The sequence below is a fragment of the Pseudochaenichthys georgianus genome, chromosome 15 (genome assembly GCF_902827115.2).
Source record: "Pseudochaenichthys georgianus chromosome 15, fPseGeo1.2, whole genome shotgun sequence".
Lineage (NCBI taxonomy): Eukaryota > Metazoa > Chordata > Actinopteri > Perciformes > Channichthyidae > Pseudochaenichthys > Pseudochaenichthys georgianus.
The window spans coordinates 38,398,194-38,424,112 of NC_047517.1; the positions used below are offsets into that span (position 1 = coordinate 38,398,194).

General features: G+C 42.8%; 1 protein-coding gene across 2 annotated transcripts in view; it reads left to right on the plus strand.

Moving 5' to 3' along the window:
* LOC117459286 (acetylcholine receptor subunit alpha-like) overlaps window positions 1–25,919 on the plus strand; it is a 49,787-nt gene that overhangs the window by 17,343 nt on the left and 6,525 nt on the right. Inside the window, exons 2-8 of one of the 2 annotated variants that reach the window (XM_034100027.2) lie at window positions 14,925–15,067; window positions 19,501–19,545; window positions 19,657–19,766; window positions 20,382–20,577; window positions 21,166–21,403; window positions 22,937–23,160; window positions 23,709–23,823. In XM_034100027.2, coding sequence (XP_033955918.1) covers window positions 14,925–15,067; window positions 19,501–19,545; window positions 19,657–19,766; window positions 20,382–20,577; window positions 21,166–21,403; window positions 22,937–23,160; window positions 23,709–23,823 — 1,071 coding nt within the window. Of the gene's footprint in view, window positions 1–14,924; window positions 15,068–19,500; window positions 19,767–20,381; window positions 20,578–21,165; window positions 21,404–22,936; window positions 23,161–23,708; window positions 23,824–25,919 lie in introns of both variants that reach the window. The other variant, XM_034100026.2, reaches the window with a different exon arrangement.

The window sequence follows — 25,919 nt, forward strand, 5'->3', positions numbered from 1 at the left end:
GGAGTAGGACATTTTTCCTCGGGACTTTTTCTCTAACGCGACCTCTGGCAGGGTGGTGTGTGCGTGTGCGTGCGTGCGTGCGTGTGCGTGCGTGTGTGTGTGTGTGTGTGTGTGTGTGTGTGTGTGTGAGCCCTCAGCTGTCCTCCTGTCTGCCTCTCTGTCTCACTAATATATTGGAAAACTTTATTTAAAAATTGTGGAGGAAATTGGGTTTTGGCACAGTTGATCCACTTCAGAATAACATGAAATAAGGATAACATTTTTTTTTTTTTAAACGATATCATTATTTTAAGATAAAGTGCAATTAAAGATAGAATCAAATATCTTTATAATGAAATAAGAAGTTAAAATCTTCAATAAAACGATACAATAAAATGGATTAAAGTATTTGTTTGACCATAAATATTCCAATATATACAGTGGGTGTATTTTTAGGCGCTATCCTCGAGTCATTACTGGAAGAAAAACTTGTATGAGAAATGAGACAAGCGTTGATTCATGTTAATTCCACACACACACACACACATTCTCTCACCCACACACACACTCCCAGCTGTCCTGCAGTGTGCTGAGAGGGGGAGGAGGAGCAGAGAAACCAGCTCAGGTTCTCTTGCTGGTCTCCCCACCGTCCCAGACTGTCCACAGCTCAGTGCTGCCGCCGCTGCGTGAAGCCCGTTAGCATTAGCTTAGCATTAACACCTCATTATCAAACAGATGCTGTAGGTTCAGGGTTCTTCACGAACATCTGCTGGAGACATGAAACCTCTCTAAGGTGCAGATCTGGTGGAGTGGGATCCTGGGTGTATTCGCTGGTAAGTGCGTGCGTGTGCGTGTGTGTGTGTGTGTGTGTGTGTGCGTGCGTGCGTGTGTGTGTTGAATTAACATGAATCAACACCTGTCTAATTTCTCATACAAGTTTTTCTTCCAGTAATGACTCGAGGATAGCGCCTAAAAATACACCCACTGTATATATTGGAATATTTATAGTCAAACAATACTTTAATCCATTTTATTTTATCGTTTTATTGAAGATGTTGGGTGTGTGTGTGTGTGTGTGTGTGTGTGTGTGTGTGTGTGTGTGTGTGGTGTGTGTGTGTGCGTGCGTGCGCAATACTACCAAAACATATGATTCCAAGCTATCACAGAGTTGAAGTTCATGTCTCTCCAGCTTCTGCTATTCAGAAAACAACCTCCCAGTCGTCGTCTTTTACGAAATACGACATCAATGTTCAACAGATATTGTAAAGGTTAAACGTATTAAAGCGTGCATTGTGCTAAGGTGGGGTTAGGGTGCAGGGTGTTGTTATATTTTAACCTTTGATATGATTGTGGATTTTCTGTAGCAGTGAAGGTCCTAAAAAAGTATGAATAAAAGAGGGAAGTGTATATAAACAACAACAATGATAGTTTCAAGTTACCACGGAGTTGTTCACTCTCACCTGATCCATGGGGATCTCTCCGATATCCATAGCACACTGCTGACTGCATGGCTACTGAGACCACAAAAGACCACACAAAGACCACACAAAGACCACACAAAGACCACACAAAGACCACACACAATGAGAGTGGAACAACTGGTTGGCATTCGGGCAAACCTAAAGGCCCTGACACACCTACCCGGGAGTCAGAGGCCGTCGGGCATTCGCGGCGCCCTACTCAGGTTGGTGTGTCCCGCACCGTCGTTGCTTTACGGCACACCACACCTCCCGCGGCCGATTCAACATGTTGACGCAGGCGGACGTAAAAGTCGGGATGCCTTCGGTACGCGTTCTTTGGTCTCAGGTTGGTGTGTAGCGGCCTTAGGGTCTTTGAGCATCCTCCACAAGGACAGTGACACTGAAGAGGACGACTCAGAGTGTGATGTTGAAGAGGCCCAGGAAGAGAGGATCGCTTGAAGGAAGATTTGCTTTTGTTTAATGGGACTTCTTGGAGGGAGAGGGCTCTTTTTCATTTCACATTTAGGGACTTTGTGGGGATCTTTGGATGGGGGGGGAATTTTTGTTCATTTTTTAATGATTGGGGTTGGGGGGGATGAGTAACATTTAACTCAACATTCCTGTTTTCGTTCTTCAATGAAACAAATAATTGTTCAATAAAATAATTAAAACTTGTTCTGTTCTACTTAAAACATTTTTTTTTTTTTAAATCTGTTGAAATGTCATGTTTCTTGTTTAATTTTGCATCGAATATTTCCAAAATTCCCCGGCTTAATTCCCATGGAAACTTTCCGGAAACTTTCCGCCCCTAGATACGACACAGTGTTGATAAATCCTGTCACAAAATATGCATATATGCCCTGATATTGAACATAGTTGATGAGAAACAAGAGTTTTTAAGGGTCTTTCTAAAATGGTATTTCAATTACCAAACCAACCAAAGTGAACTGCTGAAATAAAAAGACTGAAAAGGTAACAGTTGCTGTGACATTGGAGTGGAATCCAGTTAGAAGTCAAGGAGATGCTTCGAGTCCCTTTCAAGCGGGGAGACCGCACCAAAACGGAGACTTGACAATCACATCGATGCAAAAAGCATACACACGGCCATAAGGTGGAACTGCTGATTGATTCGCAGCATCCCACAACAACCTGACACAGCCACAGTTATTTTAGGGGTCGTTTCAATATTAGCAAGGGATAAGTATTGGTAATATTATATCTCGTCATCATATCTCAATGTCGCCTTATTGCTTCACGCATTCCCGAATAAATATCTATCTTAATCTCAGAATTTCACATCATCTTTCACCGTAAGAAACGGGAGTGTCTTGGCATCTGTCGCTCAGCCTCCCTGAAAAGCGGAGGCTCGGCATTGTTAGCATTCCTCTTTGCATTCAGATGTAAGCTGCTGCCCTCTTCAAGAGAGATTTATATTTACCAGAGACGGGACAGGGGTCTCTGTTCAAGGACAATTGGACGGGACACATGCTAGTTAATGGACATGCTGTCTCTTGAAGGGGGGATTAAACCTGTGACTGTCCAAATACAGGACACAGTAGAACAACAAGCCTCTGACTGTAAATCGTCCCTTTACAGATTTAAAATGTCGATCTCTCTGTCTGTACAAACACACAGAACAATTTACTTTGAGATTAATTATGCCAGATTTGAGATAATTAGGGCTGCAACAAACGACTAATTTGATAATCGATTAATGAAACGATTAATCGACTATTCGGACTATTACTGTACGCCTTGCACAATTTCTCAAACGCTCTTATTTAGCCATCAACTTTTAGATTCAGCTTGAGGTTGCTTTAGGCATGTGGAAACAATGAAGACAATAAAGATGAAGTACTTGATTCAAAAATACAATATTTATTAAATTCACTTAACAAATTGTGAATAAAACTAACATTGCTTTTTATTTAAATTAAATAAATAATATTTCACATCAAAAGAAACAACAGTGTTTTAACAAATGGTATTAAATAATCTGATGACAGAACTGTGAACAGAACAGCTGAAACTTTAACTAAATAAATAACTCAGTTTCCTCTAATCATAACCCATGTTTGTATAATGGAGTTAACTCCGTGTGTTGCTGACGTGGAAAAGTTACTCGTGACGGGGCTACAGAGCAAGACAGTGGAACCCGGTTGCATTCCTCCGTCTGGATGTGGAGCACTTTTTGATAAAAGTTTTAGACACATTGCTGTGTTACCGCCCTTACATGGTAAACTGTTATTGCACTTTTGGTAACGAGCATTCTCCACATCGAGACGGGTAAAGTTTAACCACCTCGGAGCGCTTCTCTCCGCCATCCCCGCCGTGTGTGCTGCATGTAGCAGCCGTGTGTGTAAACCGCCCCCTCGCACACAGACGGGGGAGAGAGATCTCGTCTCGATTGGAAAGATCGAAAATACATCACAGACGCATTTGTTTGTCTTGTTGCATATTAGAAACGAGTTGGCGACACTAAGACTGCGATATAATGTTTTTGTAGCAATAATACATGACATATATTTTTTAAATGTCTCCAGTACCGATAAAAGACCGATAACGTTGGAGCTTAACGGCGCGTAAACACACGTGATGACGTCACCAACGAATCGACGACTGAATTAGTTGGCAACTAATTTGGTCATCGATTTTAATCTATTAAATCGATTGGTTGTTGCACCCCTAGAGCCAATAGCTCATTTCCATCTGCAGTCCTTAGGACCTAGTCTTCATCATGTTATGAAATGTGTTGGCAATAAAATGCATCGTTTTCCCCATATACATTTCTCAAAACATCAACATGCTTGGGGCCCCGGACCAGAAGGGGGCCCCCGAAGAAGGAGATTAAGAAGGTCCACAGCAACGACAACATGAAACGCCCTTTAAGTTACTGCAACGACATGTCGGGAAACCCCCTCAAGGCGGCCCCATGCATAGCGCGCCGTAAAATGCTGCTTCTTATCTTAAGTGTTGCTTCGCTCTGGGGGGGGGGGGGAGCAGGGGGGGGGGACTCTCAACCGGCCCACTTCGGTACCACAAGTAAATACTGCTAGCAACTTATTGACGGGGGGGGGCGGTGCTAGTGACTTCATTACCGGCCCATCCGGATTCGTCCCGATGGCCAGTCCGCCCCTGGGGAAGAGTGTGTTGGGGCGCCCCCTGGTGGTGATGAAAGCTGGTTCGAGGGGCCCCCAGTGACTTTTTGCCTAGGGCCCCCACAGACTCTAGAATCGCCACTGTGCATATGTTGTGTTGGCAGTATCTCAAATTGAAACATTTTAATTGCAAAAGGACAGTGGGGGGGAAATCAGAAACATGTCACTGTGCTGATCTCATGTTTATTCTATAAAACAAATGCGTATTACAGCTCTGGAAAGGCTTGAGTGTGGAGCCGAATATATCATTTGAGTGGATTAAATACATTTCTCCTAAAATGGCTCACAGGTTTAGAGAAAGCTCTGTAACTGCTTTACCAATGCTTTATGAATACTAATGTTTTATCACATCTGCAAATGTATTTTACATCGTGGTAGCAAAGCTGATTTGACCTTGTTTTTCCCTTTAGCATGTATTGTTTTAGTTTTCCTATAATAGCATTCAGGCCAGATCACCAGTCCATTAAATCCAAATAGAATTACTTTTATTCATCCTTTCCAATTCAGTGGTTTCCTTGCGGGATGTTTTATGAAACCCACTTGTGAAGAATAGATAGAGGATGTGTGTGAGGATGAATGGATGCAGCCTGTTGGACATTATCTGCATCGCTGCAGATGTGCAATAAAAGACGCTCTCATTCTCTTAAATCATCTTTATGGCGGCACATCCACTTTAAAAAATATCTACGAGCTGGAGATTGTTTGTCATTATCAGACGGATCATTCCGCGCCTCCAAACAGGACCTTTTTTATTTGTGTTTTGTTAGAAAACTCTCACTCGTCCCCGGCTTCAGCTTCAATCTCAGTGTCCATGTGTTTCTGATCCTCTCCAGAAGGGAAGTAGTCGTCACATACAGAGCATCAACTAGTTCCTGAGCAGTGTCCTTCACATGCTGATATCCAGGAGAGGGAGTTACATAGGGGTGCAACAACTAATCGATTTAATAGATTAAAATCGATTACCAAATTAGTTGCCAACTAATTCAGTCGTCGATTCGTTGGTGACGTCATCACGTGTGTTTTACACCCCGTTAAGCTCTAACTTTATTGGTCTTTTTATCGGTACTGGAGACATTTAAAAAATATATGTCATGTATTATTGCTACATAGACATTATATCGCAGTCTTAGTGTCGCCAACTCGTTTCTAATATGCAAAAAGGCAAACAAATGGTCTGTGATGTATTTTTCGATCTTTCTCTCCCCGCCTGCTTGCGAGGGGGCGGGGCCGTTTACACACGGGCAGCTGCAACATGCAGCAACACACACACACACGTGGGAGATGGCGGAGAGAACGCGCTCCGAGGTGGTTAAACTTTACCCGACCTCGATTGTGGAGAATGCTCGTTGCCAAAAGTGGAATAAGAGTTTAGCATGTGAGGGCCGGTGGGGACACGGAGCTATTTGTTCTAAACATTTATCAAAAGTGCTCCAGATCCAGACGGAGGAATGCACCGGGTTCCACTGTCTTTCTAGCAGCTCTGCAGCCCCGTCCACAGTAACGTGTCCACGTCAGGTGTTCTGTTGCTAGCAGCAACACACGCAGCTAACTACATTATACAAACATAATGATTAGAGGTAACAAGAGTTATTTGCGGACTGTTGGTGACAGAGCCTTCAGTGTGGCACCCCCACCCTCTGGAACTCTCTCCCCCCCCGAAATCCGCAGCGCCCCAAACCCTGGACATTTTCAAAAAAGCCCTCAAAACGCACTTTTACCAAGGCTTTCCCCACTGTATAGTTAGTTTAATAGGTTTATTTGTCCGCTCTACTTTCCCCCCCCACTCCCTTAACCTGTCTGCCTTTTTTCCCCCTACTCCCCCCCCTACCCGACTTGTAAAGCGACCTTGGGTTTCCTGAAAGGCGCTATAAAAAATATTATATATTATTATTATTTAGTTGTTAAAGTGTCAGCTATTCTTATATTTACAGTTGTGTCATCAGATTATTTAATACGATTGTTAAAACACTGTTGTTTCTTTTGATGTGAATATTATTTATTTAATTTGAATAAAAGCAATGTTAGTTTTGGTCACAATTTAAGTTATTTCAATAATATATTTATTTTGGAATCAAGTATTCATCTTTATTGTCTTCATTGTTAGTTTCCACATGCCTAAAACAACCTCAAGCTACATCTATAAATTGATGGCTAAATAAGAGCGTTTGAGAAATTGTGCAAGGCGTACAGTAATAGTCCGAATAGTCGATTAATCGTTTCATTAATCGATTATCGAATTAGTCGTTTGTTGCAGCCCTAGAGTTACACAGTCCCAAGATGGAGGACTACCGGTTCTTGTAGATAATCATACATCCTGTCATGAACAAAATACTGAGTTTTTTCTCAAAATGTTTGACTTTTTCCTAAAAATCCTAATTTCTTTATCAAAATCTCAAAATTCTCATTTTTTTTTCTCAAAATCAAAAAATTCTCATTTTTTTTCTCAAAATCTTAAAATTCTGACTTTTTCTCAAAATCCCCCAAAAAAATCGGACTTTTTCATCATGTTAATCACATAGCTATCACATGCCTCAAACAGTCCTGATGCTCTTCGAGGTCATCACACATCCTGGCATGTTCACAGCTACAGTTGGGATACCTTTGTTATCAAGTTACTCTCATGTTGGAAGAGGACTTTCAGTATTTCCCCAACATGTTTACATATAGTATGAGGGCAATACCGTGGCGCTGTGCTTGTATATAAGATATATCAATTATCGGGAGGAACATGGCACCCGTATACAAGATGGCCGCTGACTTTAACAACAACGTGACATCGAAGCTCCGTAAAACAAGCTTGTCTCTGGTCTACGACTATTGCAATATTTTTGCAGTTATACAGTTTTGATGAACAGAAATAGTGTTTTCTGGGCATCACTTTAACATTTCACGGGGAAAATCTGCATTTCTGGTATGAGGGCGCACGCCGAGAGTAAGAGTTGTTACCCGGTTCAGACAAAACCCTGTTACTAAAGATCCAGTTACAGTAGATGCATTTATGATGTTATCTAGATTTGATCCTTTGCAGACCATTCAATCCAATCCACTTTATTTATATAGCACAGTTTTACCGAAGTGCTTCACAGCAGACATAACATTATAATAAAATATAATATTACAGTAATAGATAAAAGGCACACATACGAATAGATAAAAAAGGCACATAAGGACTATGGACAGACAAAGTAAAACAATGAACAAACCTATAACAAAAAGGGCTTCTTAAAAGTATGTGCACTTCTTTTAGGTTGTATTTAGTGATGGTTACCAAAGCATTATTGCTCAGAAAAGATCTTTCTCATTAATAAATGTCCTGTACAAGAACTACGGGACCGTTTGAGATTTATACAAGATATTACAACCAGATATAAATACACACAGAAGCTGAATGTATTGGGCTTTTACTCTGCGTGTTCATACAGTTTACATGTATGAGTACCTCTTTTTTAGAATAGAACAATTCACTATCAATAATAATTATTAATAATTATTAATAATAATAATAATAATAATAGGAAAGCAATTGTTAGGAATTAAAATCAATGTTTTGATAGCATTGTGCACCTTAAACATACCGTCAGTTTAAATGCCGTTTTATACTGAAAAACCAGAAGTTCTCGTGCACAACCAGTTGTTAAGCTTTTATTCTGAAAATCCTTCATCTCCGGTTAGCATGAGGCTAATATACCATTTACTATAGAGGTGAATTTAGCAGCGATATGATATGATGTTGCACAGCGAAACCTACTGATTTCAACACTACAACTATAGTCGAGATATTATTATTGTTGGATAAGGTACAGTTTATTTGAGTACGTTATTGTTTACAGATGTGGGTAGCATGTGACAACATTCGGACCGACCGGAAACCAAACTGCTGTGAAGTATTTCCTGTGTTTTTAGGAGTATTGATTACAGCGTTTAGAATGTGTTAAATGAAAAGTCATGAAAGAGTTAAGGGGGAGAAAAGGCGTGTTTAGATATATATTGAATGTACAATGTCTTTATCTTCTGATATGCGTAACAAGGACATTGAAACGTGGAGAGCCGGCGCGCAGGGAGGAGCCAGCAGAGGATATATAAACAGCGCGAGATACACAGCTGTATTTCTGTCGGACAATATCCTGTTTGTCACATTACCACGCTTTTTATCAATTAAAGTACCAATTTGAAACAATCTCAGAGACTCCATTTAGTCTCCTTTTTAAGCTTCTCTCCTGGACGCTAGAATAACCACACACAGATAACACAATCTGGAGATATGTTGTGTTAGCGCGAGGCTAACACACAATGCAATGATCAGACTGAACAACACTCCTCCTTTGAGTGAATGCAACAAGTCAAGCTCCTTTTCTGGAGGTTAGAGATTCACATTGAAGGCAGACAGACACGGCCATTTTAGGGAGAGTGGCAGCCTCCTTTTATTTGATATCCACGCTCAAATGCATTGTTGCAGTCCTTCACGGCATTCCCCAGCCTGTCACGAGACGTTTGCTCAAAAGCTTACTTCACGGCAGAAATATCATCATATGCAATTTCACTATAGATAGTGACAGAAAATATATAGAGGCTTTGAAATAAGGGCTGTAAAATTCACAGAAATCTCAATATGCGCTAATGCAACACACGATGTGAAAATATCTGAAAGGAGCCGCAATTCACGGAGAATTCCTGGCATACAAACAATGACAATTTTCATATCATATCACATTTGCAAAACCACGCGGTCTTGTTCAAACCGTGCAGGCCTTTCAGCCGTTATTGTTTGCCCTTATGGTTCAGTGTTACGTGGGAATTGGAGCAGAGTGTGGGCAATGATTGACAGCTCCAAGTGGCTCCTCTGTCCCGCCTCCCCTGCGTCTATTTTAGTCGTTGGCCCGATCAAAGCGTGCTACAGGACAACAGACAGCGAGCAGGAAGTGACAGACATGATGGCAGACAGAGAAATTAACAGCGGCACGTAACTCCTCTTCCTCACATCACTGAGGAAGATGAAGGAAGAAGCCATGAAACTAAACCCCAACTGTGTGTGTGTGTGTGTGTGTGTGTGTGTGTGTGTGTGTGTGTGTGTGTGTGTGTGTGTGGTGTGTGTGTGTGTGTGTGTGTGTGTGTGTGTGTGTGTGTGTGTGTGTGTGTGTGTGTGTGTGTGTGTGTGTGTGTGTGTGTGTGTGTGTGTGTGTGTGTGTGTGTCGGGGAAATGAAATGAGATCCCAGCTTTGGATGGCCGACAGATTCCAGACATAACTGGCAGAGGATGTAATTTATGTCCGGCCTGGCTAGCAGTGCTATGCTAATACGCTGTGTCATATAGCAACAGCTAATGGGGATCCTAAATAAACATAAACATAGTAGTAGGCTGTAGTATGTTTTCATTTAAAACATAATTCATGGACTCTGTTAGACCGTTAGCATGACGAGTTGTTGAATGCAGGTTCTGAGCTCGAACTGATCCTGACTTCCTGTGAAGTGGATCGGCCGCTGCTGGTTTTCCTCTTAACGCTCGGCTTAAGTTCCCGTCTGATGACTTCCACAGGAACACATCTGATCTGTGAGCTCAGACGCTCAGGGACCTTTAGTGCGGAGGCTTTTCACTGCTGTTGCTGTTGATCTGTCTGCATGTGCCTCGAACTCAGGGGTGGGAAGTAGTGGAGTACAAATACTTTGTTACTGTTCTTAAGTACATGTTTCTGGTATCAGTACTTTACTCTACTACTTAATTTTCTGACCACTTTTTACTTCTACTTCTTACATGTTGAACTCAAATACCTGTACTTTCTACTTCTTACATGTTGAACTCAAATACCTGTACTTTCTACTTCTTACATGTTGAACTCAAATACCTGTACTTTCTACTTCTTACATGTTGAACACAAATACCTGTACTTTCTACTTCTCTCATGTTGAACACAAATACCTGTACTTTCTACTTCTCTCATGTTGAACACAAATACCTGTACTTTCTACTTCTTACATGTTGAACACAAATACCTGTACTTTCTACTTCTCTCATGTTGAACACAAATACCTGTACTTTCTACTTCTTACATGTTGAACTCAAATACCTGTACTTTCTACTTCTTACATGTTGAACTCAAATACCTGTACTTTCTACTTCTTACATGTTGAACACAAATACCTGTACTTTCTACTTCTTACATGTTGAACTCAAATACCTGTACTTTCTACTTCTCTCATGTTGAACCCAAATACCTGTACTTTCTACTTCTTACATGTTGAACTCAAATACCTGTACTTTCTACTTCTTACATGTTGAACTCAAATACCTTGTACTTTCTACTTCTCTCATGTTGAACTCAAATACCTGTACTTTCTACTTCTTACATGTTGAACTCAAATACCTGTACTTTCTACTTCTTACATGTTGAACTCAAATACCTGTACTTTCTACTTCTTACATGTTGAACTCAAATACCTGTACTTTCTACTTCTCACATGTTGAACTCAAATACCTGTACTTTCTACTTCTCACATGTTGAACTCAAATACCTGTACTTTCTACTTCTTACATGTTGAACCCAAATACCTGTACTTTCTACTTCTCTCATGTTGAACACAAATACCTGTACTTTCTACTTCTTACATGTTGAACTCAAATACTTGTACTTTCTACTTCTCTCATGTTGAACTCAAATACCTGTACTTTCTACTTCTTACATGTTGAACTCAAAATACCTGTACTTTCTACTTCTCTCATGTTGAACACAAATACCTGTACTTTCTACTTCTTACATGTTGAACTCAAATACTTGTACTTTCTACTTCTCTCATTTCCCAAACAGCTGGTTCCTTTAGTCTGAATGTGTGTTGGTGCGTGGTCATTATTCTTTAGAGTCACTGCGTGCCTATTGGTTGGAACACGATCCGTGTATCCATCACTTCCTGGTCTTCTCTAAAGAAGAGGGACCAATGGAAACGTTGTCATGTTGCCGTTGGTCACCATGGAAACATTCATTAGCTAACAATGACATTATTGTTCTATTGATATAAAGGGAGGTCAGGTACTCTTTAAAGCAGCTGCTGGCTATGGGTACTTTTTACTGAAGTACACTTCAAAGCCTCTTTACTTTCACTTGAGTAAAGAAGTTTAGTCAGTACTTCTACTTTCACCAGAGTATTTTTAAACACGAGTATCTGTACTTCTACTTGAGTAAAGGATGTGTGTACTTTTGCACCCCCCTCATCTGACATGTCCTCTCTCCACATGCTCTCCAACTCCCTGAGTCACGGTGAAAGGTTTCAGGTTGCTGCTTGAAGCCTGGGAAATGTTTGCTGTGTGAATCACGGTTAAAAGCGACCGGCGGGCTTCAGCTGTGGTTCGAGGTCCGGTGTGAAAACATTCAGACCGTCAGCTGGAGCATTTCATGATCTGAACCTCAGCTGACGTGAGACAAAATTAGATTTGTTTTGAATGTGTGAAGCACAGTCTGTGTCGAGAACAAATCAGACATTACTGACAAAGTTCCAAGTTCAGTTTAAGGGAGTTAAAGAGGCCCTATTGTGCTCATTTAGAGGTGTGTATGTTGTGCCTCTACGGTGACATGTTGCTTTAATGTTCAAAAAGCTCTTTATATTTCTCATTTTCAAACACTTTCATTAAACACGACAGAAAAGGGAAACCCCAGAAAGCATAATAATAGGGCCTCTTGTAGGGCTGCTCAATAAATCGTATTTTAATCGCAATTACGATGTTGGCTTACAATCGAAATAAAACGATTATTTTTTTGTATTGGTTTTTCAGTTGAGTTAAACTTAAACTTCAGAGTAACTGTTAAAAACATACTGTTCAAATGTTTTTTTTCAATAAATGGATGTTTTCAAAGTAAATGGATAATCGTTTTTAATAATCGTGATATCAATTACTGACCCAAATAATGGAGATTATGATTGTTGCCATAATCGAGCAGCCCTAGCCTCTTGTAACCTTCCTGGTGACTTGTTTCTAAATGTTTTTAATGTCGGGATAAGAGGTCATTCCCTCTCATTGCCAAAAGAAAGACATGGAAAATGAATGCTCACTGCTTTTCTGTAATCATTTGAAGCATCTAGTGGGATGATATTCTTAATCATTCTTAATATTGGGAGGGATGAACCCTCTTTAATGCTCACACATGCAGAGCACCCAGCACACAGCGACATGTGTTCTCTGCTTTTAATCCATCCTAGTGCCAGGAGTCTAGTAGGAGCAGTGTGCAGCTAGTGGGCAGCTAGTGTGCAGCTAGTGGGCAGCTAGTGGGCAGCTAGTGTACAGCTAGTGGGCAGCTAGTGTACAGCTAGTGGGCAGCTAGTGTACAGCTAGTGGGCAGCTAGTGGGCAGCTAGTGTACAGCTAGTGGGCAGCTAGTGGGCAGCTAGTGGGCAGCTAGTGGGCAGCTAGTGTACAGCTAGTGGGCAGCTAGTGTACAGCTAGTGGGCAGCTAGTGGGCAGCTAGTGTACAGCTAGTGGGCAGCTAGTGGGCAGCTAGTGGGCAGCTAGTGTACAGCTAGTGGGCAGCTAGTGTACAGCTAGTGGGCAGCTAGTGGGCAGCTAGTGGGCAGCTAGTGGGCAGCTAGTGTGCAGCTAGTGGGCAGCTAGTGTACAGCTAGTGTGCAGCTAGTGGGCAGCTAGTGGGCAGCTAGTGGGCAGCTAGTGGGCAGCTAGTGTGCAGCTAGTGTGCAGCTAGTGTGCAGCTAGTGGGCAGCTAGTGGGCAGCTAGTGTGCAGCTAGTGGGCAGCTAGTGGGCAGCTAGTGTACAGCTAGTGGGCAGCTAGTGGGCAGCTAGTGGGCAGCTAATGGGCAGCTAGTGGACAGCTAGTGGGCAGCTAGTGTACAGCTAGTGGGCAGCTAGTGGACAGCTAGTGGGCAGCTAGTGGGCAGCTAGTGGGCAGCTAGTGGGCAGCTAGTGGACAGCTAGTGGGCAGCTAGTGTGCAGCTAGTGGGCAGCTAGTGTACAGCTAGTGGGCAGCTAGTGTACAGCTAGTGGGCAGCTAGTGTACAGCTAGTGGGCAGCTAGTGGGCAGCTAGTGTACAGCTAGTGGGCAGCTAGTGGGCAGCTAGTGGGCAGCTAGTGTACAGCTAGTGGGCAGCTAGTGTACAGCTAGTGGGCAGCTAGTGGGCAGCTAGTGTACAGCTAGTGGGCAGCTAGTGGGCAGCTAGTGGGCAGCTAGTGGGCAGCTAGTGTACAGCTAGTGGGCAGCTAGTGTACAGCTAGTGGGCAGCTAGTGTACAGCTAGTGGGCAGCTAGTGGGCAGCTAGTGGGCAGCTAGTGTACAGCTAGTGGGCAGCTAGTGGGCAGCTAGTGTACAGCTAGTGGGCAGCTAGTGGGCAGCTAGTGGGCAGCTAGTGGGCAGCTAGTGTGCAGCTAGTGGGCAGCTAGTGTACAGCTAGTGTGCAGCTAGTGGACAGCTAGTGGGCAGCTAGTGGGCAGCTAGTGGGCAGCTAGTGTGCAGCTAGTGTGCAGCTAGTGTGCAGCTAGTGGGCAGCTAGTGGGCAGCTAGTGTGCAGCTAGTGGGCAGCTAGTGGGCAGCTAGTGTACAGCTAGTGGGCAGCTAGTGGGCAGCTAGTGGGCAGCTAATGGGCAGCTAGTGGACAGCTAGTGGGCAGCTAGTGTACAGCTAGTGGGCAGCTAGTGGACAGCTAGTGGGCAGCTAGTGGGCAGCTAGTGGGCAGCTAGTGGGCAGCTAGTGGACAGCTAGTGGGCAGCTAGTGTGCAGCTAGTGGGCAGCTAGTGGGCAGCTAGTGGACAGCTAGTGGGCAGCTAGTGTGCAGCTAGTGGACAGCTAGTGGACAGCTAGTGTGCAGCTAGTGGACAGCTAGTGGACAGCTAGTGGGCAGCTAGTGTGCAGCTAGTGGACAGCTAGTGGGCAGCTAGTGGGCAGCTAGTGGACAGCTAGTGGACAGCTAGTGGGCAGCTAGTGTGCAGCTAGTGGACAGCTAGTGTACAGCTAGTGGGCAGCTAGTGGGCAGCTAGTGGGCAGCTAGTGGGCAGCTAGTGGGCAGCTAGTGTACAGCTAGTGTACAGCTAGTGTACAGCGCCCGGGGAGCAATGGGACTGAGGGGGGAAGGGGGGTGTCTGGTGCCTTGCTCAAGGGCACCACGGCAGGGCAGGAGGTGAACTGGGACCTCTCCAAGGAGCAGTCCACACTCCATATGTAGGTCTGTTCGGGGACTTGAACCGGCGACCCGACACAGTTGACAGTAAAACACCACAAAGTCACTCCCTTAAAACACAAGCTGATCTTCCTCCTCCAAAAAGATCAGAAGATGAGGCTCAATAAAGTCGATTAAGTATTCAAATAAATATAAAATGTATTGTGTGTCTGTGTCGTAGGTCCGGTGCTTTGCTCGGAGGATGAGACTCGTCTGGTCAAAGATCTTTTCGTCGGCTACAACAAGGTGGTGCGTCCGGTGGAGCACTTCAGTGACGCTGTGGTCGTCACCGTGGGCCTGCAGCTCATCCAGCTCATCAGCGTGGTGAGAGCAATAACGTATCGAATGCCCACAACACTTGAACTGATCAAATACGATAAAAAAAACATTGTAGTTTGGCCAACAGGGGTAAAAACTACCAAAATAAAACAGACAAACAAAACCACAAATAATATTGTGAGTAAAGCAAAATGTTGTCCAAAAATATTTAGTTATAGTTGAAATTCTATTCTGACAGCAATAACTATTAAAATGCTTTACAAAACGTCTGATAGAAGTGTCTGGTTACTAACCACGCCTTTTAAAAAACAATTGAATATCACATATAAGTCTTTTGAAATGTAAATAGGAAATGATTAAATGTTCCCAACCCTCTGGAGTCTAAGGGCCCGTCCACACTACAGCGTCGACAGCGTCGACAGCTCCAATCTGCCCATTCACTTTCAATGGGGTGACGTCACGTTGCCGCGCTTTTTCGCCGAACTGAATTGTGGGTAGCAGAGCGGTCCGTCTCCGCCGTCTCCGGCGACAGAAGTTGAACAATGTTCAACTTCTGACGCCAGAGTAGCCAGCGCCAGCCAATCAAATCCCGTTTCCCAAAATCTGACAGCTGAAGCCGTAGCCAATCAAACCGCGTCTAAGCTGGGAGAGATATCCCGCCGTTCATTTCTATATTTCAAAAAAAGTTGGAGGAGAAACTAACTATCACCGTAGCAAATCACCCGGTTTTGTATGACCAGACCCTCTTCACCTCCCGGGACACAAACCGGAGGAACCAGGCATGGAGGGAGGTGGCAGAGACAGTGGGGAAACTGGTAGCTCTTCGCCTGTTTGGGGAGTTTATATATATATTGCTCCCATAAAATCCCCGGGGGTTTTTGCTTTGTATGTCGGGGGCGGGAGATTCATGTGATTGGTTGTTGGCCGTGTTGCTTGAATAAAATCCCCAAGCTCCAGACACGCCCAGCTCCAAGCTTTTTTTGAAGCTGTAGTGTGGACGCTCCGTAAGGGTATTTTCTCAAATTTTTTATGTTTTCTTAAATCCCCTTTTAAATGTATTTCTTCTCACATGGCACCCCATGTGTTAAATATCAAAATGCTCAGGACAATCTCTGGTATTGCTATACATGCAAATTACTCACCTTAGAGCACTGTTCGATGAGATAAGTAGCTCAAAAGCTTAAAATGTGACATCCGATTTTCGGAAAATCTTCAAAACTCTTGTGAAAACACAAATGTACTCATGTGATCGAAATGTTTTGGTGTTTTAGATTTGGTTACCAAAGTCTTAGGATCACAAAAGCAGTGAAATATTTGAATTACACTGTATATACATGTGTTATTCATGTCTAAAATGAAAATAATTCAATTCGAATTTTGAGTAAAACAGGCGTTTATCACTCTACCTTCACCACAGACTGAGATACATGAGGACTGAATAATGACTTCATGTTACAAACCAGGGTTCATGAGATGTGCACAAATACAAATACCAAGGTTCATGTGATGTGTACAAATACAAATTGAGCATTCAACATTTTTTTTCAACCAACAATTTATTATAAATATGTTTTTTTCAACCAACTATTTATATAAACTAGTGCTGTCAAAATGATCGCGTTAACGGCGGTAATTCATTTTTTGAATTAATTGCGTTAAAATATTTAACGCATTTAACGCATGTGCAGAATGGCCCGCCCCATACGTGCCACCAGTGGCAGCGCCAGGGTATGGCTGGGGTAGGCTACACCCATACCAAGAAATGGCTTAGCCCCACCATGACACATGATGTTAAAGTAAGCTAAATAAAGTCTGCCAACTCGCGCGGAGTAAATCACACAGACAGCAGTTAGTCAGACTGATTTCAGTAGCCACGGTTTTGAAAACGTTTGTCACGTAGTGATCGTCTTCACAATAGAACATCTTTGATAACGGCGTGGTGTTGTTGCAGGAAGTCCCGACGGAGCATACTCTTGCTGTAGCACAGGGCAGAGCCATATAATAGTAATAATATGGCTCTGGTACAGGGGTGCACATAACTGGTACGCAGGTTATGTGCGTAATCTGAAATGCGTACCGTCACTTGTGTCACAAAGCGCATTTGCGTACCGACGTACTTGTGAAGCTTTTCCAGAAGGCGGTTCGATCACCGGACGACAGAGTCGGTCTCCGTGTGCACAGACAGGGCTGCTGTTAACGTCGGTCTGTACAACGGAACTGTGCCAAAACTACGCCCACCGGCTGCGGAGGGAGACTCCCCCCCTCACTGGAGCACTGCGCTAAAACAGCTGATCACAACGTTCACACTCTGTGGTCACGAAGTACTCCACTAGCCCCCCCCCCCCCGTCGACTTTCCTGAAGTACTCCCCCGTTGATAGAAATCAACACGTAATGAATTAAGACTCCACGGTTTGATGATTGATAGGTGTGTGGATTGTCTTTCATTTTGACACGCAGAAAAATGTCATAATAAACATAGATACTGTATGTTAAATGGATATATCCGCCTGCTTTCATTTATCTTTCCATTCCCAACAATATACATAAATAAATCGTTTGACAGCCCTAAATATAAATATAAGAAACTGGAAACTATTTACAAAATTGAACATCAGAACTTTCAACCAACTATTCATTATAAATGTCAAGACAGTGTCAAGGTCTTTGTCTGTCTTCCAAGACAGTGGGTCTGGCTGCTGTGTAGGTGGGGGTGATGGTGCATGGGCTGCTGTGTAGGTGGGGTGTACGAGTGCTATACGAGACCTCCACGAGACCTCCTTGCTGGCTGGGTTGAAGGTGATGGCTGTGGTGGAGCCTTTGTGCTGAGGTGCATCTTGACCTGGTGGCAGATGGAGGTGGAGGCAGCTGTAGTGATGCTGGTCTGCTGGTCCTTGGTGGTGATGGCTCTGGTGAAGGCCCTTGAGCCACAGTAGATCTTGACCTGGGGGCCGGCACAGATGGATGTTCTGGCTGCTGGATAAACGCCGCCACCTGTGGCCCAGACAGCTGGGAAACATCTCTGTAAAACAAATTAAAATGTAGGACAATAATTTCATTGAAATAAAGTTCAAGTAAAATGTTGCTCAAGCACAAATAACAATGCACACATAAAAAGAAAGTTTGGGAGGTTGGAGAAGGAGTCTCTCTCGATCTCTCTCTCTCACACACACACACACACACACACACACACACACACACACACACACACACACACACACACACACACACACACACACACACACACACACACACACACACACACACACACACACACACACACACACACACACACACACACACACACACACACACACACACACACACACACACACACACACACACAGGTATTTCCAGTTACTTTACATTCAGTATAAAATCACAGCCACACATATACATAGGCTACATCTGATTACAAAGTCTCATCTGTACAGGACGGTAAAATAATAACAGACACACATATAAATAAATCTATGACAAAGTCTCATCTGTACAGAACAGTATGATAAAATAATCGATGGCAAAAACATGTCACTGTAAATGTCTCTTAATTATGATTAATTTAATCATCTACACATGTAATCTGACTTTACACACCAACATAACGTTAACACAGAGTAAACGTTTGCTAATGGAGTCTGTTTTGTCCCAAGAAAAAGTTCATGACTATCGATACAAAATATATATCAATAAACCTATTGTTCATTTTCGCGGTATTCCCACACATTGCCAGTACACTATTACTGTAATATTTACACCTACCCATGTCCAAATGGATCCTTGTTGTTGTCTTTGTGTTCTTCTTCTTCTTCAGAAGAGTCGAAGCCTTCAGGTTCTGAGGCACTATCTTCACTGCTGCTAGCGGAAAAAATCTCTAGCGAAGTCGGCAACTGTAAAGTTGTTTTTAGCCATTTTCTCTCTCTCTCTCTCTCTCTCTCTCTCCTAAACTGATGGGAGACACGTGGTTTATGTTTTGTTTACTTGGTGGGTAGGCCCTTAGTGATTTCTCGATGTCCATTGGTCATTTCAGACCATGATGGCTGCCGGCCGAGATTTCCTTGACGGACACACGAATCCACCAATCCCACACAGTGTAAAGTCAAGCTGCTTTGAGCAGTCATATTGGCTGCTGTGCCCTGGTTACAGTCTCACAGGAGATACCACTGGAAAGCTACTCTCCCAGCGATTCCGCGGATATCTGAATCATATTTCTACTCCTTATAATCGAAAATATATGATTAGTTACGTAAAATTATGCGCACCTGGACGTGCCGGCGCGTCCACCGACTCCAGAGAGTTAAAGAGGATTAATTTGTTGAAAGAAATGGAAATATAGACCTATATAATAACATGTTTAAAGGAATATTATACAATTTAAAAAAATGCATATTTACAAGAAATACTAATTCTATTAAAAGGACCATGAACAACAAATATAATGTTCTGAAAGCTTGTTTTCTGTCTTTTCTCTGCCTCTCAGGATGAAGTGAACCAGATCGTGACCAGTAACGTCCGTCTGAAACAGGTAAATGTGAAAACAGAAACATATGTATTCAGACTTGTAGCTGTAAATAAAACGACTGAATACAGCTTTTTTAATCGACTTAAATGCTTAATTGTTCCTATTTCCCCCCAGCGATGGTTAGATGTGAATCTGAAGTGGAATCCGGCTGATTACGGAGGCATCCGGAAGATCAGAGTCCCTTCAGCAGACATATGGAAACCTGACCTGGTGCTATACAACAAGTAAACACACACACACACACACACACACACACACACACACACACACACACACACACACACACACTCGTATATCCTCACACATACTCTCTCTCTCTCTCTTATATCCTCACACACACTCTCTCTCTCTTATATCCTCACACACACTTTCTGTCTCTTATAACCTCACACACACTCGTATATTCTCACACTCTCTCTCTCTTATATCCTCACACACACTTTCTGTCTTTTATATCCTCACACACTCTGTCTCTTATATCCTCACACACACTTTCTGTCTTTTATATCCTCACACACACTCTCTGTCTCTTATATTCTCACACACTCTGTCTCTTATATCCTCACACACACTCGTATATTCTCACACACACGTTGTCTCTTATATCCTCACACACACACACTCTCTGTCTCTCTCTTATATCCTCACACACACGCTCTGTCTTTTATATTCACACACACTCTCTCTCTCTCTCTCTCTCTCTGTCTCTCTCTCTGTGTCTCTCATATCCTCACACACACTTTCTATCTCATATCTTCACACACACTTTCATATTCAATGTATTCTCCTGAACCCCCTCTCCTCTTCCTCCTCCTCTTCCTCCTCTTCCTCCTCTGCAGTGCTGATGGAGACTTTGCCATCATCCAATTCACCAAAGTCCTGCTGGATCACACGGGGATCATCATCTGGAACCCTCCGGCCATCTTTAAGAGCTACTGCGAGATCATCGTGCTGCACTTCCCCTTCGACCTGCAGAACTGCAGCATGAAGCTGGGGACCTGGACCTACGACGGGCTGCTGGTGGTCATCAACCAGGTCAGTGACGCCCAGAACCACACAGGGGGAAAAGGTACACACATCCTGTACTCAAGTAGAAGTGCAGATACTCGTGTTTAAAGTAGAAGTACTGACTAAACTAAAGGTAAAGATGTACTCATCGGTAATGCCTTGTAATCGTGCTGCGGTATATCTCGTCTTTACCCAAAACCTTTTACCTTTTGTTCCTCCTCCCCTCGTCCGGATAAATGTACAAACAATGATAATACTTTTGGGTATATTTAAACACCTGGTAAACATTTATGTTTTCCTTATTCTATAAGAGTTTTAAAATATGTTAAAGTATTGTTTACAACTTACTGTGTTTATGAATGCACTAGTACATCAATCAATAAAATATATCCAATTCAATCCAACTTTACGTATAGCACATTTAAAAACAACAGAGTTGACCAAAGTGTACATCAATAAATATATTCAAAAAAGCAGCATCAATACATTTAGACAAAACCGATAGGACAAAAAGAAACTAATGTAAAAGCACGAGACAATAAAATATATATACTAATACAGATATACCCTATCCGTTAACATCCTCGCGTGTTGTCCCTCCTCTCCTGAGTGCAGGACAGCGACCGTCCGGACCTCAGTAACTTCATGGAGTCCGGCGAGTGGGTGCTGAAGGACTACAGGAGCTGGAAGCACTGGGTTTACTACACCTGCTGCCCCGAAACGCCCTACCTGGACATCACGTATCACTTCCTGATGCTGCGGCTGCCGCTCTACTTCATCGTCAACGTCATCATCCCCTGCATGCTGTTCTCCTTCCTCACCGGACTCGTCTTCTACCTGCCCACTGACTCCGGTACCACACAGACTTGTTTATAGCGCACTTTAAAACCTCCAGACCAAAGTGCTGTGCAGTCAGACAAACAAAACATCACACAGCTCAGCTCACACAGCATAAAGCACGTACAAGTACAAACAATAGACAATTTAAAAGTAACAATCTACAAGATGTGAATGTGAAGGAGAGGCGGGTCTTCAAAAGGGATTTCAAAGCAGACAGTCTGATGTTCAGATCATTCCACAGAGTGGGACACAGACATCGTGCAGAGGAACTTGTCTTAAAGCATATAAGACCGCGCCCGATGTGTTCCTGTTGGCTCGGGGTAGAGACTCCACACGGCACGAACCAGATACGCTTTGTGGAGGGGTTAAAGGATCATGTCTTGACATTCTGCGAGAAAGGCTTTGTTGTGGCGTTCCAGCATAACACAACGGGACAGACTGAAACAGAGAAACACAGATATAGCTGATCAATAATTATTATTTAGTTGTTGCAACAAACAAACAACAATGGGAAGTCCATCACCTGCTGCCACAGCGGCCGGTCGCGGAAGTGCCCCCGGCAGTAGCAGTAATCATACGGCACATATCGCCACTGCAATGAACACACACACATTGTATCATGCAGCCTACCACACAATGTTTATCTCTCTGAAAGCTGTATATGTTTAAACGGCATCGTCTCATGACATCCTTAGGATTAGTGAACTAACTAAACTAAAGGGTAACTTTTTATAACCTGAGGCCTTCTCTGGACTTCCTCTACCCTCGATGCTCACTTAAAATGAACCCATTGATAATTCAGAACGACCATTGTCTCTCTAACGGCGTGTGACCCAACTCGGTACCACACATCGTATAGCATGCGATCTCTAATAAATATCAGAAATACGCTGTAAATACTTTTATCCATGTATTTTTCCTTAATGTTTATTTTATTAGCTTTTCTTTTTTAATGCTTAATGTCTTTCATTTTTTTTTTGTAAAGCACTTTGAATTGCCTTGTGTTGAAAAGTGCTATATAAATAAACTTGCCTTGCCTTGCTGTATCAAACATTCTGCTGTAACAGGTTACACGACTAAATCAGTTTGCAATCAGGAACACAAGACCAAATCTAATCAAATCAAAAACAGAGTATTCCTTTTTTAAATGTGAATTAGGAGGAATTTAAACAACAGGCAGAATAGTCAAAGTCAACTTTATTATCAGAGAGATCGAAATACCGTTTCCCACAATCCCGAATAACAAAGATATATAAAAATATGTATACAAATATGTATATATCTATATATACACAATAGACACATATGCACACAGTAAGACATGCATAAAAGCACAACAATCAATATATACAAAATATCAGTCACTTCAATATCTTTGAGAAAGAATAGGCAGGAATAATGTGTGTGTGTGTGTGTGTGTGTGTGTGTGTGTGTGTGTGTGTGTGTGTGTGTGTGTGTGTGTGTGTGTGTGTGTGTGTGTGTGTGTGTGTGTGTGTGTGTGTGTGTGTGTGTGTGTGTGTGTGTGTGTGTGTGTGCGTGTGCGCAGGTGAGAAGATGACGCTCTCCATCTCCGTCCTGCTGTCCCTCACCGTGTTCCTGCTGGTGATCGTTGAGCTCATCCCCTCCACCTCCAGCGCTGTGCCCCTCATCGGGAAGTACATGTTGTTCACCATGGTCTTCGTCATCGCCTCCATCATCATCACCGTCATCGTCATCAACACACACCACCGCTCGCCCAGCACACACACCATGCCCAACTGGATACGCAAGGTGCCCGGTCCCACCGTGTCTTATTAAGGGTCTCCTATCGTGCAAAAGGCACTTTTAGATGTCTGATATCGACAAGGAAGGAAGGAAGGAAGGAAACAGGAAGCAGGAAACAAAAAAAGGAATTAACCTTGTGGTAAACCTGAGAGAGGAAAATAGTTTGAGCTCCATACTGTTTCAGACATAATCCTTGATGTGGTTTGGAACATGATGGCATTTAATCGCGGCATCATTTAACTGTATCTGCCGGGTAATTCGGAGCAGGCACAAGCTCCTCCCCCTCCTCTTTTTGTTCAAGCTAAGGACCCCGAATCAGCGTTTCTCTAACCGGGCTGGAACAGAGGGATATGAGGGATTTCTAAAATGCAGGATCTGTTTGGTATTTTGAGCAAAACACATCATAGACAAGTTTTTATATTTGTATATATCTGAGACCCGTAATATATGCCTAAATAGCATAATAGGAGATCTTTAAGATAACTCGAGATGTTTCAGACTGAAGAAGTGTTATTAAATGTAATGGATACCTGGTGCTTGTGTCTGTCTCTCAGGTGTTCATAGAAACCATTCCCAACATGATGTTCTTCTCCACGATGAAGCGTCCCGGGCAGGAGATCCGGCAGAAGAGATCGTTCCCAACGGACATGGACATCTCCGACATCTCAGGTAAGGCCTTTAAACGTAAAGGTTTCAGCTCCTTGGAAGCTAATGCACGAGCACTTGAAGTGGTTTGGCTTATTTGGAGATAATGTACCTGCGAGATTCTGGCTTTGCTAATTCAAGTTTCTAGTTTCAAGGCTTTATTGTCCTTTGCTCATTAGCTACAGAGAAGATAGGGCTCCTTCAGCGATGCATCATAGGACACAGAACAAATACCAGATACAACAGATAATACAGATAACATAGAAATAGTGCAAGAAGAGTCTACACTGTATAGAAATACAATAGTCGTATCTTGATGGTTTGTGGGGATACTAGATGGATAGATAGACGGACGGACGGACGGACGGACGGACGGACAGACAGGTGGATAGATGGATGGATGGATGGATGGATGGATGGATGGATGGATGGATGGATGGATGGATGGATGGACAGATAGGTGGATAGATGGATGGATGGATGGATGGACGGACAGATGGTTGGATGGATAGATAGATAGATAGATAGATAGATAGATAGATAGATAGATAGATAGATAGACAGACAGACAGACAGACGGACGGACGGACAGACAGACAGGTGGATGGATAGATAGATAGACGGATTTGTATGCATGGTCCTTCTATGAATAAATACAAAAAAAAAGATAGATGGATGGATGGATGGATAGATAGACGGACGGACGGACAGATAGATGGATAGATGGATGGATGGATAGATAGACAGACAGACGGATGGACAGATGGATGGATAGATAGATAGATAGATGGATAGATAGATGGATAGATAGATAGATAGATAGACGGACGGACGGACGGACAGATGGTTGGATGGATAGATAGATAGATAGATGGATGGATAGATAGATAGATAGATAGATAGATAGATAGATAGATAGATAGATAGACGGACGGACGGACGGACAGACAGACAGACGGATGGATGGATGGACGCACAGATGGTTGGATGGATAGATAGATAGATAGATAGATAGATAGATAGATAGATAGATAGATAGACGGACGGACGGACGGACGGACAGACAGACAGACGGATGGATGGATGGACGCACAGATGGTTGGATGGATAGATAGATAAACGGATTTGTATGCATGGTCCTTCTATAAATAAATACAAAAAAAAAGATAGATGGATGGACAGTTGGTTGGATGGATGGATAGATGGATGGATAGATAGATTTCATTTCATTTCATTTTTATTTGTCCCGCTCATGGTACGCAAAACCAAATGTACAATAATTGCCAAGAAAACATGACTCTACCAAAACACCATTGAGCCAAAAGGAGGAGGGAGAAGAATAGAATCTCATGTGACCTGCCCTTCTAAAAAACACTAAATAAATACAAATAGATGGTCTGCCCTTCATAATACTTTTTTTTCACAGCCAAACAGAACAGTATCTTCGGATACAAAGAGAAACACACACAAAAAAATGTATTTCCCACTTGACGGTTAACGGGAAGAAACAAAACAACAAAAAACAACAACACCAAAACATCAACACCAAAACATCACATCTATAAGGAAAAGAAAAAGAAAAGTGCAACACGCTCATCTGAGTCCTACTGGAGAAGAAGGTGGCAAGCGGCGCATGATAGATAGATAGATGGATGGATGGATGGATAGATAGATGGATGGATGGATAGATAGATGGATAGATAGATAGATAGATAGATAGATAGATAGATAGATAGATAGATAGATAGATAGATAGATAGATAGATAGATAGATAGATAGATAGATAGATAGATAGATAGATGGGTGGGTGGGTGGGTGGATGGATGGATGGATGGATGGATGGATGGATGGATAGATAGATAGATAGATAGATAGATAGATAGATGGATGGATGGATGGATGGATGGATAGATAGATAGATAGATGGATGGATGGATGGATGGATGGATGGATGGATGGATGGATGGATGGATGGATAGATAGATAGATGGATGGATGGATGGATGGATGGATGGATGGATGGATGGATGGATAGATAGATAGATGGATGGATGGATGGATGGATAGATAGATAGATAGATGGATGGATGGATGGATGGATAGATAGATAGATAGATGG